General features: G+C 33.4%; 2 protein-coding genes across 2 annotated transcripts; both read right to left on the bottom strand.

Annotated features, from left to right (window-relative positions):
• Positions 1-10,243: 10,243 nt before the first annotated feature.
• Positions 10,244-17,082, bottom strand: LOC134695906 (periostin-like). Its single transcript, XM_063557388.1, has 6 exons — positions 16,844-17,082; positions 14,506-14,717; positions 13,084-13,279; positions 12,289-12,387; positions 11,118-11,231; positions 10,244-10,371 (listed from the first exon to the last, which is right to left on the bottom strand). The coding sequence occupies exons 1-6, from the start codon at positions 16,998-17,000 to the stop codon at positions 10,271-10,273; spliced, it is 879 nt and encodes a 292-aa protein (XP_063413458.1). The 5' UTR covers positions 17,001-17,082; the 3' UTR covers positions 10,244-10,270.
• A 1,771-nt stretch (positions 17,083-18,853) lies between these two features.
• Positions 18,854-21,098, bottom strand: LOC134695914 (uncharacterized). The gene is made up of 2 exons (XM_063557397.1): positions 20,973-21,098; positions 18,854-19,815 (listed from the first exon to the last, which is right to left on the bottom strand). The coding sequence occupies exon 2, from the start codon at positions 19,809-19,811 to the stop codon at positions 18,963-18,965; it is 849 nt and encodes a 282-aa protein (XP_063413467.1). The 5' UTR covers positions 19,812-19,815; positions 20,973-21,098; the 3' UTR covers positions 18,854-18,962.

Raw genomic sequence — 21,098 nt, forward strand, 5'->3', positions numbered from 1 at the left:
GCCTCTAATATTTACCAGAATGAGAATGTCTTGAGTGAAGTTGCTTCTTGATATTTAAATCTATTTTACAATATAATATTGCTGTGACTGATATTAATTACATTTTCTTCCTTCGCGACAAATATAGCTGATCTGCGACATACATGTACCGTATGTCATCTTCTTCTTACAAAAGAGCAAGTACTGCGATACAACTCACTACAAATTCGACGAGGAAAGGCATAACTCAACAAACGTAGAATATATGTTGTATAGCCTTGTTAACCAAGTGGTCAAGAGCTATGATCGTGCATATTGCGCACGTTCTTGCCATGAGTTATAAATGCAAGGGTTCGCATCAATTGAACGCTGGCATTGGTGGATCCAAGAGGGGAGGGTTTTTTTTGGCCGGTCAATGCATTTAAATGGGGACATATAGTTGGAACCCTCCCCCTTTTTTTGTCCTGGTTTTGGACCCCCTTTTTGTTAAATGGCTGAATCCGCCCCTGGCTGTAGATAAACATCGTTGGGCCAACCAAAGTATATAATTATGTAAATTTAAATCAGCAAGGAAATGATACAAAGGATATGTTAAAGACGTTTAACATGTGTTTAATGTACCACTTTGTATAACTGTTTCATTTTGGTTGTTTGGAAAAGTTTTTCATTTTTTATAAAATAATCATCAGAGACTACATGAAATGCGTTTATCAGTAGATGGGACTTTAATTTTGTGGAAGAGCGCTTGAATGCTAGATATTTGGGACATTTACAGGAAAACAGGCAAATCCCAGGTTATAGTAAAAGATTTCTATCATATCGTACACGAAGCAAGGTTTATACCAACAAAAAAGCTTTAAAGGGTGATGCAGATGGCATATTCATAACAGAAAACTTAACACAGTATAGAACTGGTCTTACACAAAAGTTAGCCGATCTGAAGTATAACCATAAAATTTTCGCATACTGGACATCCGATGGTCGCATATTTGCCAAAACAATAGATAAGGCACCAAAAAACTAATCAAAAACTATGACGATATAACAGCTCTTGAGACAACCACAGACGACGACAATCAACATTTATCCCCAGGTACCACCAATCAAAACAGCGATGAGAACCACAATAATGGCACAGATTAGATTACAAAAACATAAATAGTGTAAATATATGTATCTTAGACAGTTGTTACTTGTTCGTTAAATGTCTCTAATATACATTTTAAAAATTGCTTCATGTGTTATTAATATTGCTAGCAAGTTAATCTAGTATAACTTAATTGTATCAAAAAGTGTCAAACTATTAAAACGTCTGAATAAATTCATAAACTCAGGCTACAATGAGAAAATAGTATATAAAAAATCAAGTTATACGTTTTTCTTTCTTTTTCCTTTTGACATATTTTCCTAATATCGATTTTGTTGTTGGTATTTCTTTTATTTTCTATTAATTTAATCAAATATATATATAATTCTTGAAACCTCGTTTAAAGAATATTTATACTGGCATCTGTTTGTCAGTTATAGTTACAAGAAGCAAATTTAAATAAACAACAACATATAATTGTCCCAAATAATTTATATACTGCTATCAAATATTGCAATTGAGTTTATCATAGTTGTAGGAAATCAATTTCAAGTCATGTTATCAGATGTTATATGTATATTTCATGTGCAGCTTAATCAGCATCTTCATAATTGTTGATATCATAAAAACTATAAATCCAAAAAAAGCGTCAGGCCCGGATGTCATTAGTCATAAGATGCTTAAAATTTGTCCCGAAAAAATTGCAATTCCATTATGTATTATATTTATTAAATCCATACATCAGTGCAAATATCCTTCTAGCTGGAAAATTGCAAATGTTATAGCAATATTTAACTAGAGACTCTAAAGAGCCTGTGTCGCTCACCTTGGTCTATGTGAATATTAAACAAAGGACGCAGATGGATTCATGACAAAATTGTGTTTTTGTGATGGTGAAGTGTTTGTACATCTTATTTTACTGAACATTCGTGCTGCTTACAATTATTTCTATCTATATTGAACTTGGCCCAGTAGTTTCAGTGGAAAATGTTAGTTAAAATTTACAAATTTCATGAAAATTGTTTAAAATTGACTATAAAGGGCAATAACTCCTAAAGGGGTCAACTGACCATTTTGGTCATATTACTTATTTTGTAGATCATACTTTGCTGAACATTATTGCTGTTTACAGTTTATCTCAATCTATAACAATATTCAAGATAATAACCAAAAACAGTAAAATTTCCCTAAAATTACCAATTCAGGGACAGCAACCCAACAACGGGTTTTCTGATTCATCTGAAAATTTCAGGGCAGATAGTCTTGATCTGAAAAACAGTCTAACCTATGTCAGATTTGCTCTAAATGCTTTGGTTTTTGAGTTATAAGCCATTAACTGCATTTTACCCCTATTTCAGTCTATTTGTAGCCATGGCAGCCATCTTGGTTGGTTGGCCGGGTCACGCCACACATTTTTTGAACTAGATACCCCAAAGATGATTGTGGTCAAGTTTGGATTAGTTTGGCATGGTAGTTTCAGAGGAGAAGATTTTTGTAAAAGATTACCAAGATTAACGCAAAATGGTTAAAAATTGATTAGAAAGGGCAATAACTCCTAAAGGGGTCAACTGACCATTTTGATTATGCTGACTTATTTGTAGATCTTACCTTGCTGAACATTATTGCTGTTTACAGTTTATCTCTATCTATAATAATATTCAAGATAATAACCAAAAACAGCAAAATTCCCTACAATTACCAATTCAGGGGCAGCAACCCAACAACGTGTCGTCCTATTCATCTGAAAACTTCAGGGCAAATAGATCTTGACCATATAAACAATTTTACTCCATCAGATTTGCTCTTAAAGGTTTGTTTTTGAGTTATAAACCAAAAACTGCATTTTACCCTTATGTTCTATTTTTAGCCATGGCAGCCATCTTGGTTAGTTGGCCGGGTCATGCCACACATTTTTTAAACTAGATACCCCAATGATGATTATGGCCAAGTTTGGTTTAATTTGGCCCGGTAGTTTCAGAGAAGAAGATTTTTGTAAAAGATTACTAAGATTAACGAAAAATGGTTAAAAATTGACTATAAAGGGCAATAACTCCTAAAGGGGTCAACTGACCATTTTGGTTATGTTGACTTATTTGTAGCTCTGACTTTGCTAAACATTATTGCTGTTTATAGTTTATCTCTATCTATAATAATATTCAAGATAATAAGCGAAAACGGACAAAATTTCCCTAAAATTACCAATTCAGGGCAGCAACCCAACAACGGGTTGTCCGATTCATCTGAAAATTTCAGGGCAGATAGATCTTGACCTGATGAACAATTTTACCCCGTCAAATTTGCATTTTACCCTTATGTTCAAATTTGCTCTGAATGCTTTGGTTTTTGTTTGAGTTATAAGCCAAAAACTGCATTTTACCCCATTGTTCTATTTTTAGCCATGGCAGCCATCTTAGTTGGTTTGACGGGTCACGCCACACATTTTTTAAACTAGATACCCCAATGATGATTGTGTTTGATTTAATTTGACCAGGTAGTTTTGGAAGGGAAGATTTTTGTAAAAGTTAACGACGACGACGACGGACGACGGACGACGGACGCCAAGTGATGAGAAAAGCTCACTCGGCCCTTCTGGCCAGGTGAGCTAAAAAGGGGGATAGTTCATTACCTTCAAACTATAGACCTATATCACTCATAAGTTGCATAGGCAAAGTCATGGAACGTGTTGTATATAAATATGTTTACAACCACTTACAAAAGATTTAAATTAATTTATGAGTATCAATCGGGTTTTATTCCTAAATGTTCAACGGTTCGCTACGGAAGCCGATAAGGGCCATTCAAAAAAAAAATATGTCGTAATTTCGACATAACATGTCGTTATTACGACATCACTATGTCGTAATTTCGACATAGCATGTCGTTATTACGACATCACTATGTCGTAATTTCGACATAACATGTCGTTATAACGACATCGCTATGTCGTAATTTCGACATATCATGTCGTAATAACGACATCACTATGTCGTTATAACGACATCGCTATGTCGTAATAACGACATTGCTATATATAAAAGAATATGTATTATGATTGCCAAGAGACTAAATGACACAGATATTAACAACTATACGTCATCATAATGCCCCCAATAATTAGAAAAGCCCCCGCATAGTTAGCTATAAAAGAGGGAGGAAAGATACCAATAGAATACATTAAATATGAAATTTGGAGTTTTACCAAGGGAGCTAATAATTGAATAATAACACTGTCTGTCACACAGCATTTCGGGGACTCTCCCTCTGGTAGCTTTCTTCCCTCTTTTATAGCTGACCATGCCGGGGCTTTTATAATTATGGGGGACATTATGATGACGTATAATTGTTAATTTCTTTGTCATTTAGTCTCTTGCCAATCATAATACATATTCTTTTAAATATAGCGATGTCGTTATTACGACATAGCTATGTCGTTAAAACGACATAATGATGTCGTTATTACGACATGATATGTCGAAATTACGACATAGCGATGTCGTTATAACGACATGTTATGTCGAAATTACGACATAGCGATGTCGTAATAACGACATGTTATGTCGAAATTACGACATGCTATGTCGTAATAACGACATAAATTATTTTTTTTTGAATGGCCCTTATCGGCTTCCGTAGTTCGCCAACTGTTAGAAATATATAATTGCATATTGAACTCACTTGAAAAGAAAGAGATAAGTTGTTTTGTTTTTTGCGATTTTTCTAGAGCCTTCGGTAAAGTTTGGCATGATGGTTTATTACATAAAATGAAGGCTTATGGTATAAATGGAAATCTGTTAAAATGGTTTAGAAGCTACTTAAGTGATAGAAAATAAAGGGTGGTTATCAAGCAATCTTCTTCAAAACTTTGCAGTATTTCAGCTGGAGTTCCTCAAGGGTCGGTCCTGGGACCATTACTTTTTATAATATATATTAATGATATTGCAGAAAGACTTATTTCTCTGTGCAGACTCTTCGCAGATGACACATCGTTCAGCTGTGCAGATCGTGATGCTTTTCAGATAGAAACTGTGATAAACCATGATCTAGAAAAGCTGAACGAATGGTCCAAAAAATGGTTAATGTCTTTTAATCCAGATAAAACAGAAATTATGTTATTTTCTAATGTTGAAACCTTAGAAATGAACTTTATATTCAATGATAAAAATATACCTATTACAATATGAATAAACATTATGGGGTTACATTTAGCAATGATGCTAAATCGAATGCCCACGTTGATAATATTATCTTAAGCACGTCTAAACATATAAATATGCTAAGGAAGTTGAAATATAAACTGAGCAGGAAATATTTAGAAAAACTCTATTTAGTTTTTATAAGACCTTTATTTGAGTATGCAAGTGAGGTTTGGGATACTATTGGGGTAGGTTATGTCAATAAACTGGAGCAATTACAGCTCCAAGCTGCTTGGATAGTTACGGGGTTACCTATATTCACAAGCTCAAGGGTTATTTATGAAGAACTTGGTTGGGAAAAATTAGCTGAAAGAAGAGAGAGAAGAAAAATCCAAATGTTTTATAATTTTCAAAATAAAAACGTTCCAGAATATTTGTCAAATTTAATTCCCCAAAAAATACAAAGTATGACGGTCTATCCTCTACGCAATGGAAATGACATCATTATTCCATTCTGTAGACTAGCATTAACTAATGATTCTTTTATTCCATCAACCATACGTCTTTGGAATAATCTTGATGATTCAACTCGTGATGTGGAATCAATTAATAAATTTAAAACTGAACTAAAAAACCGTTATCCTCAGAGTAATATATTTGTACCGAAGCAATATGAATTTGGAAATCGAAAATTGAACATAATTCTCACACAACTTCGATGTTTTGCATCATCCTTAAACTATGATCTATATAGGGTCAACATTATTTCTGACCCTTCCTGCCGCTGTGGTGTTAATCGTGAAGATTCCTATCATTTCTTTTTTAAATGTATATTATATTCAGAAATACGAAATAAAATGTTTGAAAGTCTGCGCTGGCTTCCAAATGATTGTAAAATTAACATAGAACTACTTACCTCGGGTAGTTGTCTTCTTTCTATAGAGCAAAACCAAACCATTTTCAAAAATGTCTTTGATTTTATTAAAAGTTCGGAAAGATTTCAAATTGTCTAGGTAGCAAACCATGATCGCACACACATCATCATCTAAGTAAGATTTCTTCTCCCTTTTTTTGTCCTTTTTATTTTTTTCGTTTTTGTTTTGTTTTTTATTAAAAAAAATTATTTTTTGTTTATTTTTTGTTCTTTTCTGTTTTCAAAATAATTTATTTATTTATGTATTTTTATTTTTATTTGTTTTTTCTGTATTATTATTGTTTGCTTTTTCTTCAATTTTCCGTCTTTTGGTCCATATTTATATATACATTTACTAAATAGATATCGGTGTGAGCCAAGGCTCCGTGTTGAAGGCCGTACTTTAACCTAATAAGTATAATGGTTTAATTTTTAAATTGTTATTTGGATGGAGAGTTGTCTCATTGGCACTCACACCACATCTTCCTATATCTATACCATTCTTTACATGCATGCTCATACATATATTTTTGTATTATATTGCTATAAATGTTAAATGGAAAAGACTTCATATTAAGTCTGTTTGACTTGTGTCTTATCCAATTTGTACTTTAACAAATAAAATATGTTTAAACTAAAACCCGACAAAATCCATCAGAATCCAACACAAAAAATAGACACACCCGAATTAATCAAGGCATCAACACAAAGGGACGTCACATTTGAAATTGTAAAAAAAGGCCAAAAAATGACGTCACATTTAAATGAATAAAGCTTTATCTTACCTCCTATACATTTCTAGGAATATGATTGGTTAAAAGCGACCTCGTGGAGACCGTGTATATTCAATATTAGGTTAGTAGGGAGGCGGGGCTTATTTCAATATTAGGTTAGTAGTAAATTTGCGACTTAGGCACTGTTTGATTATTTCAAATATTGAAAGTTCTTTTTAATATTGTTATATCAAGGTTGTTAATTATAAATATCTATCGTTTACATTAGTTTTTTTAGTGCATATCAATTGAAGTAGGTTCTTAAAATTGAACACCTGAACACTTTAATACAGAAATAAGGAGATGTGTTATGAAAGCAAATAAGACAACTTTAGTCTAAATTCAACACATAAAGATAGTCGGTAAGATAAATTCGTTACATAGTGTGCTAGTGACCTAATATGATATATACAGGGTAAGTAAATTCCATATGGGGTTCGAGCTTCGCTCTCACCCCATATGGAATTTACTGACCCTGTATATATCATATTAGGTCACTAACACACTATGTAACTAATAATATATAGTTCAGTCAAAAATAAGATAGAATTAGGATTGATTTAATATTACATACATTGATTAGCAAAGGAATAGTGATTTTATTGCTTTCTTCATCTCAAAGTTACATTGAGTTGTTCAACACAAAATCTCACTTCAGTGCAAGAATCGGCCCCTAGCACTGTCTTTAGTGGTATTCTTTACACAAAAAAGTTGTATAGACTTTGTAAGATGTAACACGACCAAATTAGGCCCGGTAGAAAATAAGTATCAGCTATGTACAACAACATAGTTATACCCCCGCTTTAAAAAGGGGGTATACTGTTTTACCTCTGTCTGTCCTTCCGTCAGTCCGTCAGGTCGTCCGTCCCATGAATATTTTTCGTCGCATTTTTCTCAGGAACTACAATACAAGGATTTCTGAAATTTGTTTCAGGATTTATATAAGTCAGCTATACCGTGTGATGCGTTTTCAGATTCATCACTGGACAACTCCCTGTTTACCGAACACTTGCATATTTTTACACTATTTATATTATCCACTTGCGGCGGGGGTATCATCAGTGAGCAGTAGCTCGCAGTTTCACTTGTTTTTTTTATTTAGTATGTATACATATAGATTTTATTTAGTAATTAAGGTACCAGAAGAAATGTGATCTTTGCAGAACTTTTGCACAATTTGGTGTTTTGCAGAACATTGTATCTTCTTTGATTAAACCTATCAAAATCTAAAAACACTCCATTCTACTTTCTGTTTTAAAAAACAATTGGAGATTCTCTAATTTTGTTGCATTGATACACACATTCAAAAATTTGAAAGCTGATATTTAATTGGCTGACGTCATGATAACCAGATTGGGGTGTTGTCATATCCTTGTAAGAAAAAAACTTAGACTCGTCATCTGTAGTTCAATGGTCCTCAATCAGATTGCTTTTTGAACAACCATTGAACTAATGCCCCCGCGAAATATATGAATAATTCATGGTTGAGATACCGCTAACGTGTTTAACCCCGCCACTGTATGTACATGTATGTACGTGGCTGTCCCAAGTTATGAGCCTGTAACTCAGTGGTTGCCGTTTGTTTATGTGTTACATATTTGTTTTCCGTTTATTTTTTTATATATATATAAGGCCGTTAATTTTCTCGTTTGAATTGTTTTACATTGTCATTTCGGGGCCTTTTATGGCTGACTGACTAGCTGTTGAAGGCCGTACGGTGACCTATAGATGTTAGTTTCTGTGTCATTTTGGTCTCTTTTGGAGGATTGTCTCGTTTGCAACCATACCACATCTTCTTTTTTATATATACCATGCAAGTGAACCTAACCTTGCTCTTTGATTTGTGGTATTTGGTTTTTAATAAAATAGTTTTCATTAGTTTAGGAGTATAATACATGTATGTTCGATTCCAACACATTCATGGCCGGTTTTATTTCTGAGTATTCAACTGCAGAATTTCTAAATTTGCTTATATATTTGCCATTCTGTTTATCTGAGCAGTTGTGTTACTGTCTGTGCACTTTTGAAAAGAGGCAAGAACAAAAGGTTTTACGTTTTTAAGCGTCATTTCAAACGACCTATCATAAATAAATTGTGGTGTTAGCCGTGTATAATCTATATTCAGTGGCGGATTTAGACATTTTCACAAGTGGGGGCAAGCTGACTGCTTAAGAGAGGGACCGCGTCGGTCATGCTTCAGTGATTCCTTGTATAATCAACCAAATTTTCCGAGAAAAGAGGAGGGGCAGCAGGCTCCCTGTCCCCTCTAAATCCGCCTCTGATATTTACCAGAAAGAGAAGGTCTGGAGTGTAGTTGTTTCGTGACATTTTAATCTACTAGTATTTTACACAATAATATTGCTGTGGCTGATGGTAATTACATTTTCTTCCTACGCGACAAAAATAGCTGATCTGCGATATACCGTATGTCATCTACATTTGTATTTATTACAAAAGAGCAAGTACTGCGATACAACTCACTATAAAGCCGACGAGGAAAGGCATTACTGAACAAATGTAGAATAAATGTTGTATAGCCTAGTTGACCAAGTGGTCAAGGACTATCGTGCATAATGCGCACGGTCTTGCCATGAGTTATAAATGCAAGGGTTCGAATCAATTGAACGCTGGCATTGGTGAAACCAGGGGCGGGGAATGAAACCCCCCTTTTTTTGGGCAGGTCAATCATTCGCGGCATTTGAATGGGGACATATAGTTGGACCCCCCCTTTTTTGTCCTGGTTTTGGACCCCCTTTTTGTTAAATGGCTGAATCCGCCCCTGGCTGTAGATAAATATCGTTGGGCCAACCAAAGTATATAATTATATAAATGTAAATCAGCAAGGAAAATTAATGATACATAGGATATATATGTTAAAGAAGTTTAACATGTTTTTAATGTACCACTTTGTATTTAACTGTTTCATATTGGTAATTGTTTGGAGAAAAAAAATCATTTTTTATAAAATGTTCATCAGAGACTGAATGAAATGCATTTATCAGTAGATGGGACTTTTGTAGAATAGCGCTTGAGTGCTGGATATTTGGGACATTTACAGGAAAACGCCAAGTTAAGTCGTTTTAAACATATGTGACATCTACATCATGGTTTCTTCCGGTCTTCCATTATAACATCATTCAGGTATTGACCAAAGTCGAATAACGGCGGTTTGCCATACTTTGTAATGTTTTTGTAAAACTGACCTACTATTAGACTTTTCGTGTTTTTCCGCTTTTTTTGTCCATGTTCTGATTTTGTGTAATGGTTGGATACCCTATATCCTCAAGCTTTGCTTTTCCATTGTTTAACTATTATACAACAAATGGTATAAAATTATTAAAATCAAACAAACAAAATGTTAAAAATATTATAACATATTTTAATATCAAAATGTGGCGGGAACAAGTACGCCATCAATAACATGTATAACACCATTAAGAACTGGAATGTCTGGCTGTGTAACGTGTGCGTGGTCAATAGTGACGGCTGAAAAATATAAAAGCATTTTTCTCTAAATAGATTCAGCGGGTATTTTTAATCGCGAAAAGATATTAAAATTTTCAAAACTAAAAATAAAACAAAGTTGAAATTTCGGACGAATTCCAAAGTCTTGCAAGCAATATCAGTGGTGGATCCAGAAGGGGGAATCCGGGGGTTGAAACCCCCTTTTTGGACGATCAATGCATTTGAGTGGGAATGAGGTTGAACCCTTCCCACTTTTAACAATGGCTGGATCCGCCCCTGAAATGGCTGAATATGTTATACGTGTTTTGTTACCATAATTCTATTGCACAAGGTTCCATGGATCTTTTTTTGTTGTTGGTTTTATCATATGCATTTCATGAAACATAGATACATGTATGAGGGACGTCCAGAGGGGTTTATATACTAGAGAAAACATATAGAAAAAAAAAGAATAGAGAATAATGGGATGTTTAAATATAAAGATTAGAGAATAATGAACTTTAAACTTATACAAAAAGAAAAAGAAAGAAAATATGAAAAAAGGTGATACTCATCTGACCCGCATGAAATCAAAATCTTCTGTAAATCTCCCCATGGACGGACCTAGCCATTTTTAAAAGGGCTCACAACCTAGGAGAAATGTTCTTAACATATTTCCCCATTCAAATACATTGATCGTTCAAAGAAAGGGATTCAAACCTCATACCCCCTCCCCCGGCCCGGATCTATCACTGCTGATGCCACTAGTTCCTATGCCTAATACTCACCTGTGCCTGCTTTAGTGACTGTAAAAGCACTTCCGGCCAGAGTTGATACTTTTTGTCCATCTTTAAGATCTGCAGCGTATGTAGATCCACTGACCACATGATATTTCAAAATATCTAAATAAAAAGATAAGATATGATTGATACATTTTGATATTATGATACTATTGATATGACAAAATATAGATTGAGTAAAAAACATATTTCTTCTGGCGAGACTATATTGTGTACTTTGTGTTCGCTTGTTTTCTCGCTTTGTTTTTTGGTAATGTTTTAATGATACATTAATGAACCACGACGTTGTAAGCGGCAGTATTGCATTATGTACGTCGAATAAATGCAAAACAAATAGCAAGAAATCAGTTTACTAATTATATTTGCAAATTATGTAACTCTATAGATATTGGGGTGATATAAGGCAGCAACCATTTGATTTTCGAGGGGGGAAAGGGGGGGGGGGGGGGGCTATGGATTTTTTTGAGAAAAAAAAGTGTTTTTCCAGTTTTTAGAGAAAAACATAATTTGTTTTTGACCCTGAGAATAAAAATGTGTTTGTTTCACCCTCAGATGCCAATATCGGTAATGCTAAAATTGAAAGAAAAAAAATGTTTTCGACTTGTTGCAAAAAAAAGATTATCTTTTGCCGAAGGCGAAAAAAAAAGTTTGTCCAGAAAAAAAAAGAAAAAATCCCCCCACCCCAGAAAATCGAATGGTTTCTGCCTAAGAACCATATAAAACATACCAAAATTCATCTTTCATTTGACATGTATTTATCTAAATGTTTCAAAATCTATCAAAGTTATATACAAGTACAAGTACAATCATGCATACGTACACAAGCATGTCATACAAGTCGATTTCTATCTTACGCAGCTCTTATTTATACAGTAAGCTTCTTATTTTAAGAGTTCATGATAGCCGGTTTCGGTATATTTGTACAATGTACATGCACAGCACACGGCGGAATTTGAAAGAAAGAAAACAATACTTTTGACATAAACAAAAAAATAGATCTATAGAGCATGCCGCAAAAGATCTAGGATATCTCTCGATTTTCCTTATTTAATATACGTGCCAATGAGTCAAGTTGAAAATATATAACTTTTACAAAATTTTCTATCATGTAATGATGGATTTCTCACGAAAAAGATTGGATTATGTCATAATATCTTACTTTTAAAAAGATTCATATCTGAGGCTAGACTTTGTAGTGAGGTTGACAAAGTTGCGAATGCTGCATCTGTTGGTGCAAATAACGTGAAAGGTCCTGGACCTACAAAAGAAAAATCATAAGAATAAGGTACATGTTGAGAAACTGTCAGTGTGACACTAGACTCTAGAGGTCAATGATAAAAGGTCATTCAAGGTCAATGACATAGGGGCATCCAAGTTCAATGATAGACATGCATCCATACTAAATATTGAGCTCTTAAATAATCCGATTACAATATACACAAATAGAGAAGACCGCTAGGGTTAACCGGTTGTTTGGAACCAAACTAAAAAATGTAAAAATGTCCTTTCCCAGTGCTAGGAACCATTTATAAGGCAGTTACCATTTAAATTAAAAAAAAGGGTTGTAGTCCGATTATATTTACGTTATTTTTCGACGCTATCAATCATAACTTATTATTTTCAAAATTTAACACTAAAAAGTATGGGGGACTATTTTTGTCACCTGCTTGACCACAGTATTTTTTTCATTAACTTAGGATCAGAATATTTTTAAGAGAAAAACGTAATTATATCTATATAAATACAACTCGTCTAAACATCAACCCAACAATGTTAGATCTGTAAATTTGTTCTTCCCTCGCCGGGATTCGAACCCATGTATATATATATATGTAGGCATTCGTATTGAATTTAGGCAAACTACTAAACACCAGCTTGCATGCTATGAAAAACGTTTAATTTTGTTTGACACGACGCACATGTTGACTGCTCTTTCGTATTAACACAAACTAACCTTCTAGTGCTGACAGTAAACCACCAAGTGTCAATGCTGCCGTCAGGTCACTGAATTTGTCTTGATTTTTCAAAAGATACTCAACCATATTGACGCTTGCAGCTGGAACATTGAAGACGAAATCAATTCCTTGTACAACACCATTAGATACTATGACGTCGGGAAGGATAACTTTGACACCATTAACCATTACTGCCTACAATATAAATCACAAAAGCATATAAATCGTGAAAGCCGATCATGATCGATTCATTATGATTTTGAGTCGATGTAATAAAACGATCGCGATTGATTATTTCGTATCAATTCAGACCGACTCTACTGACACCATATATGGTTGGTCTCGATAGCTCTGGTTAATTGATTCATTTATTCGAGGTCCAAATAAAATTGTAAAACGTCCTTATATGAAACGACCTGTTTAAGATCAGAAAAAAGTCAAAGGGACTTAAGGGTTGATCGCATGCAATAGTTCTTACAATTTAATGATCGACCGGATTCAAATGAACAAAAAAAAATCAATTTATTATAAAAAACAATTTTATCAATGTGAAATGCAGGCAAATTACATAAGATATACGTATGCTTGTCTATCTCCTTAGGCTTTGTTTACCTTTTTAGAAATGTTTTGCAGAATTGGAAATGTTTAAATCTTATTTTATTTTTATTTTTTTATGATTCGACATTAGAATTATCGCAATAATTAGTATCTGATACATTTTAGATATAATGTATACGCGTTGATTCTTGAAAAAGAAACCATGAGCCCGGAAAATGAATAGCCTGACGTCAAGACAGTGGTTTAATTTATATGACCTTGTGTTGATATAGGTACATCAAAAACGATGAATCATTTAGCCCCATAATATGTTGTTATTAAAACATGCAGGGAAGTTTTTCCAAAAGACATACACACGCTCCTAAAAGGACAACATTCTATTGATATGATAATAGGAAACACGAACTGGGGAACAATGTAGTTTATAAGCACTAAATTGTTTCCTTATACATTAGGTGAACCTTGTTTCAGAGATATGACTCTTAAATCAGTTAATGCCTTTGTAAAAGTCAAGTTTCATCAACGTATTTTAATCATGTACATGCGACAGATTGGAAATAATCCGTTACCCAGATGCTTAGAATATATTTATAAAAATGGTTGACACAAGCATACTGATGATTTTAAGAGTTATTTCCCTTAATCTCTGTCTAACTACTAATATCACAACAATGGGATTTCAGTATTTTCTGTGAATATATCTGAACTTTGAAACTATAAATAAGAATGACACGAAATAGGCAAACTAGAATGAAATTGGCTCAAGGGTTCATGAAAAAAAACCCGAATAATCAAATTACTAAATAACGTAAAGCTTTTAAGTTACAAGTTATTCTACTTTTATATAGCTACATTAAACTTACGCCAGCGCCATCTTTGGTCAAAGTTAAGTTAGTACCGCCAAGGGATACTTCGTTGTCTCCGCTTTTGATGAATGGTGAAATGAGTGCTCCATTTGTCACATGTTTCAGCAACAAACTTCTGATTGCAGTTTGATCATTAAGAAGTTGTTGTAAAATTGGTGCTGGTATTTTCTGGAAGGCGGCATCAGTTGGTATAAATGCCGTAAATGGACCTGTACATTACAAATGTTGATCAGTATATGTTTCATAATTCAGTTTATGATATTGTAGATTAAAATTTAAAACAGATATAGAATCAAATTTAAAAATTCAACAGTGTTTTCAACCGACAATCTTTCTGAGTTTGCTCCCGTTGGTTTGCTGTGGTTTGCGTTGCATGCGCAATTCTTAGTTTTCGTACTTTTTGTTTTGAAATGGTGTTTGTCTTTTAGTCTTTGTTTCTTTTGGCCATGTTATTTTCTGTGTTCATCCATTATATACGGTTTGCTCCTTCCAAGTATCTTCTCTCCCTATATCCAAGATGGTGTGAATAATGTTTACAGCATAAAAAAGAATGGTCCGAGACTACGGGTCAATAGACAAAAGACTTCCAATATAAAGGAGATGTCACAGTAGTTTAAATACAACGAAAACAAGTTGTAACCATATCTGAATTCAAGGAGATGTATATCATCGTTGTTAGTTGACAAAATATCCTCTAACTTAGTTATATTTTGAAATAATTACATTAGATGTATGTTTTATTATAAAACTTTATTCTGATTGACTAACTGCACATCACATGTTATTCCTCAAGCAATTGCATCACTCAATAAAACTTTTCATTCATGATAACACGTGGTCCCACAATAAAGTGCACAGGTGAATTGAATAAAAAAGTTATAAAATTCATGTTTTCATGAACATAGCTAAAAAATGTAATTATAAGTATTGAATGCTTCTTTTTGTAACTTCATAGGGTTGTAAAATCGTTGACCATGCGCACATTTTTAGAAAATGTACTTCGGTCAACGCTTTTACACCCAAATGAATTTAGAAAAAGAAGCATTCAATTCTTAATTACAATGTATTCGAACAAAATTCCTTCTAAAACAGCGTTATCTCCTGATGCAAAACAGTCAATAATATACCCAGCAATAAAGTATATAATTATCAGTAAAACTGTGATATACATATAAAGAGATGTGGAAGGATTGAAACAGCTATCCACAATGACCAGTGGACAAGAATGTAAACAATAACATGTCACAGTATGGCCTTCAGCAATAAACAAATCTATACTGTAAAGTTTGCCGTAAAATGTCCCAACCTGGATGACAAAACAATTCATAAAACAAAACAAACTATATGCTATGAGCTAAAACCGATAAACTGAAAAACATAAAACATAAAACTACTGAAATACAAACTCCTCACTTGGGACAGACACAACCTGACAGAATGTAGAAGATCAAAGGTCAAGGTCGTCATAACCTCTTACCTTGTGTCAACCATATTAGATCATTGAATGCAGAACTTGTCTCAAGTAATTTTCATCCTTTATCTATCATTTTGTAAAAATAACAAAAACGACAATTTTAAGTTCCCAACGGAGACATAAACATTTTTTTATCAACATATTTCTTGTTTGTTTATCGATAGATACCAACTAACAAAATTTCATGAAAAACCTGAGACTATGCGTTGCGCAATTTTGTTGATGATAACAGAAAATTGCTATTCACATGATAACAAGCGCTATAATACCGAATGTACTAAGAATAAATGGTCATTGGACTGATGCTTGCACGCAATATCATAATTTTTGTTCAGTAAACCGTGAAATCGGGGTTACAATCGTTTTTGGCACATATATTTACTTTAGCGTTTACCTTACAATGAATGACCTAGTGCACTAAACTTCGAGTAATTGGGACCAAGACGAAATGGCGAAACCAAATGACCATAAGATAAGATGGACGGACGGACGAATGTTCCTATGATATAATAGTAAGGGCAAATGAAAATATCTAAGATAACGTGTACATATGTGTAAATGAATGATAAAAAGAATGCCCCTTCCGCACTATCATTTTCTATGTTTATTGGACCGTGAAAATGGGGTAAAAACTCTAATTTGGCATTCAAATTAAAAGAATCATATCATAGGGAACATGTGTACTAAGTTTCAAGTTGATTGGACTTCAACTACATCAAAAACTACCTCAAAGCTTTAACAGGAAGTGGGACAGACGGATGAACGAACGGACACACAGACCAGAAGACATAATGCCCATAAATTGGGCATAACAAAACTTGTATAAAAATAATCAAAAACCTTATATAAAGATAATCATACCTCCTGATTGAAGTTCAGTTGTCAAGTTTGCAATTTTAATAGCTTGGACGGCATATGTAAAATTGGCTGGTTTGCTCTGTAAATATTCTAAAATAGTTGCTCCAAATGAACCAGATAAACAAGACAGAAACACGGCACACACATACAAAGACCTCATTGTGAATAAATGTGAGAGTACTGACTAAAAATCGGTGATATAAGACGACATTGAATAGATAAGGTTGGTCTATTTTACTGACTGTCCGTGACTTTTGACAGATATCAAGTCACGTATTGTTATGAAACTTCAGATTATTAATATTTTATCAATAATATTTTCCAAATATATGAATTTATGAATTTGTAATTATTGTTTAGAAATCGATGTTGAGCTTCTCAATTTGTTTTTGTTAATGTTGCACAATAACATGATAAAAACAGATTTAAAAATATTGTTAGGTAGATTGTTTTGTGCTGGAAACAAGTTTGGTTGCATGTAATGTATACAGTCTTCTGCAAAATACTAGAAGTCCAGTACATATAAACGGAAAATATAGGGTCAGAAAGGGCAAAATGGGAACCGAAATAATCGTTCTCAATCGAGTCAGTTCTATTTTCCAATATCATTAGAACAATATTTTTATAAACTTTTATTTTTAAAATTTGACTCTTCGTTTTAGGATTTTGATAAATGAAAGAATATAAGTATACGCCACTTAGCCCAGCAACAGCAATCCAGCAAAAGCTGGTATTGTTTTTACTTTGTCTCTCCCCATAGTCTTAGTTTAAACATATTTATATATAGTGGATTTGGAAAAAGTTATTACAACTTATTTAAATCTCTTTCCACTTTGCGAGTGTTGTAGTGCATTAACCTGTTCTTTTTCGAAATCTACAAGGGTGTCATTGGTCTCTCGTTACACAGGTCAGCCATTTATCGTCCCATTCCGACGGACTAGCATCGTTTCTCAAGACCATACTCGAAAGTGGTGTCAATGAAGTTTTAGAGCCGATAATTAAGTCCCTAAAGATTTCTCACTGGAACGGATATCGCACAAGGAACCTTAAAGTTTGTGTGAAACTAGTATTTCTCCGTATTAAATTCATTTTAGCTGAATATTTTCTATTTTCAAAGAGTGCTGAATGATACAATGTTTAGTTTTTACAAGGATTTTTATCATATTTGACACATAATTAACTACTCCTCGTGATGCTACACGTATTCTGTAAATTTTGAAATGTACTAGTATTAATTTTAGAATTTTAAAGACAATTTAACCCTATATAATATAGAAAAAAATGAAACCGGAAGTACTACTTTTCAATCTATATTTGTATATTTTTAAGCACGGATTTCAGTTAGCCAAGGTTATGTCATGTTACTCTCAGTATACAACATGATATTGACAGTTGGAACATTTATAAGGTGAACATGTCTATTTCAAAGGTAATATTATCTTGAGATTGTGCGTCCAAATGTCTTTGAGTGTTTACAAATTCTCAAGAGTCGCTCAGTGTGTATCCTACAGTGAAGAACATTGTATTCAACACCTTGAAAAAGTTTGGTTTTAACCAAGTGTTATACGTATACAGGTGTTGTTGATTTTCATTTCGGCACACAAGTTTATTTTGATTTAGTGATGAATGCGTTTTTTACTCCCAAATATTAAACATCCATTGCCCTACCGGATGTCCTTCCATCTATTAGTTCTTAAGCTTTTTTTCATTGCATGTATATGGTTTTATGATTTGATTATACACTATACCATCATTTTCATGTTGCAGTCCAATTTGCCCGACCTTAATCTCAGAAAGCCTCTATTACAGGACCTTCTTATTGCATTTTTTGTTAATTTATTCTTATCCTGAACATGTCTGAAATATTTGTCGCTGGACAATACGAAACCAACAATCAATTGACCCAACAATTAAGAATATCGATCACTATTTCAAGTTGGCAGATATACGGATACTGCACTAATTATGACGTTTGATAAATTAATCGTGTTACTGTCTTTTTATTAACAAAACTTCTGTCATGTAATCATGTATTTAATGCAAAAAGACTACTGATAATAACAAGTATTATTTTGTACAATTTACTATTGTGAAATGTTATTGAAAATAACAATTAAAATGTTCAAGCATCAATTTTGATATCGAGGTTCATCATCATTGGGAGGAACTGCTGCATCATACCTTGGGTATTTCCCATTTTACCGGATTTCATGGCGGTCCTCAACATGTCTTTCAAAGAGCTTGAGTCAATATCGTCTTTGGCATCCATTCCCATATCTTTCAATTCTTCCATCATTGCTTTCTTGAATTCTCCCTGTGCCTTTTCTTTGTTGAATTCAACTCCTTCTTGTTTCATTTCTTCCATGATTTTTTCTTTGAGCATTCTTCTAACTTCATCGTTGGATGCATCGTCTTTTGCTCCAATCATCATTCTGATCTCAACATGGACGTTTTTACGGAGAGCTTCATGATCATTAGTATCAATACCCTCGTATCTTAGATTCTCTCCCATCATTTCAGTTATTTTGGGTAACATTTGACCTCTTAACCCGGAAGCACCTTGACTCAAATCAAATCCAAAGTTGTCCATCTCATTTTTGAAATCTTTAACAGATTCCTCTTTCATTTGTTCTTTCATTTCGCCCATTTCTTTCATCATCATGTCCTTCATTGCGTCCTTGTTGTCGGCCATTTTACCAGACAGACCGGAAACCATGGAAGACACGTCGAAATCCTCTGGCATATTTTTGACGGCGTTCTTTATTTGGTCTTCGGTGATTCCCATACTTCTAGCCATGTCTCTCATTTCTGGTGACATGTGTTTGATGGCGTTTTTGATGTCGGCTGGTTTAAGGTCTTTGAGCATGTCCATGGCACCACTTGGGAGCTGCCCACCAAATCCTCCCATTAATCCAGGGAATTGAGCCATGGCGCCGACAGCCAAAAGACCGAAAAGAACTATCTTAATCATGATTCTGAAATAAATCAACAGATACATGTGATAGATGTGTTAATTCAGATTGGACCCAACAAAATATAGCTAAATTTCCTGCTTCCCTGTATACCTTAAATTTATCTGCATTAACATATTATTAAGGGTGCAATCATTTTACTTCAACAAGGAGAATTGTGTTTCTTTGTCAGATTCAGAAATTTATTAGTTTTCGTGCAAAGCCCAACAATTTATTTCAGTTTTTCAACGATATGAATTTAGTTTCATTTTTTTTTCAAAATTTAAGACATGTATAAAGCTTAATATAGAAATCTAGATTCGGAATATTTTGTTGTTGAAAAAACCTTTACCTCCCACCTTTGAAATTAGATAGTAGTTCCAATAACACAAATAAAAGATCTTTTGGTTATAAACACTGTTAAAGTCTATACTTTTTTTTGTTAATCTTCGTTCAAATCCAGAACAAATCCCTATACATAATGGATAAAGGTTAATAAAAATTTATAAATGTTTTTCTAAAAAAAATATCTACCCTATTTTTTGTCTGACAGGCGGCAAGACACAAATTAATAATATGAAAACAAGACAGCCTTCAACAATGAGAAAAAAATACAAATTCCGTATGGTCGGCTATAAAAGGTCCCGACATCAAAGAAATGAAAAATTTCAATTGAAAATACTATGGGCCTAATTTATAACAAACCAATTTACGCAAAACTTATACGGCAGATATGAATTAATCGACGACAAACACTGAACTGCAGAATCCTGACTTATGACAGCCTCATACACAATTTTTAAATTTTTTGCCATTGCATTAATGTATACATACATGAACATTCTTGGAAATACGAACAGTAACTCTAATTTAAATCTAAATTAAAATCGCTACGAACGAGAACCTCGGTTTTTTTTTGTCCAGATCAAAAGCATATTTTTTTCGACAAGTTCACGATGTTGTATTTTATTCAGGACTACATATTGAAGATGAATTTTAGCATTATGGTTTGAGTATTTGTAACAACGGATTTTTTTAATATAATAAACTATGAAACATTTCGTATATATACGTACATTGTTCAGGTTTTTTTTCTAAAATCTATATGCAGCCCTTACAACTTTTTTTACGTAAAAAACAAACTACGTTAAAAAATTACAAACTAATTTTTTTCAACTTACCACTGTGGACTGATGGATAACGACTTCAAAACAAAAGTGATTTTTTCTTACTATCGCTCATCTTTAAATAGATATTCCTGGTTGCAGAAATTTGTATAACAAATTACATAAATAATATTGTAACAA

The sequence above is a fragment of the Mytilus trossulus genome, chromosome 14 (genome assembly GCF_036588685.1).
Source record: "Mytilus trossulus isolate FHL-02 chromosome 14, PNRI_Mtr1.1.1.hap1, whole genome shotgun sequence".
Taxonomy (NCBI): domain Eukaryota; kingdom Metazoa; phylum Mollusca; class Bivalvia; order Mytilida; family Mytilidae; genus Mytilus; species Mytilus trossulus.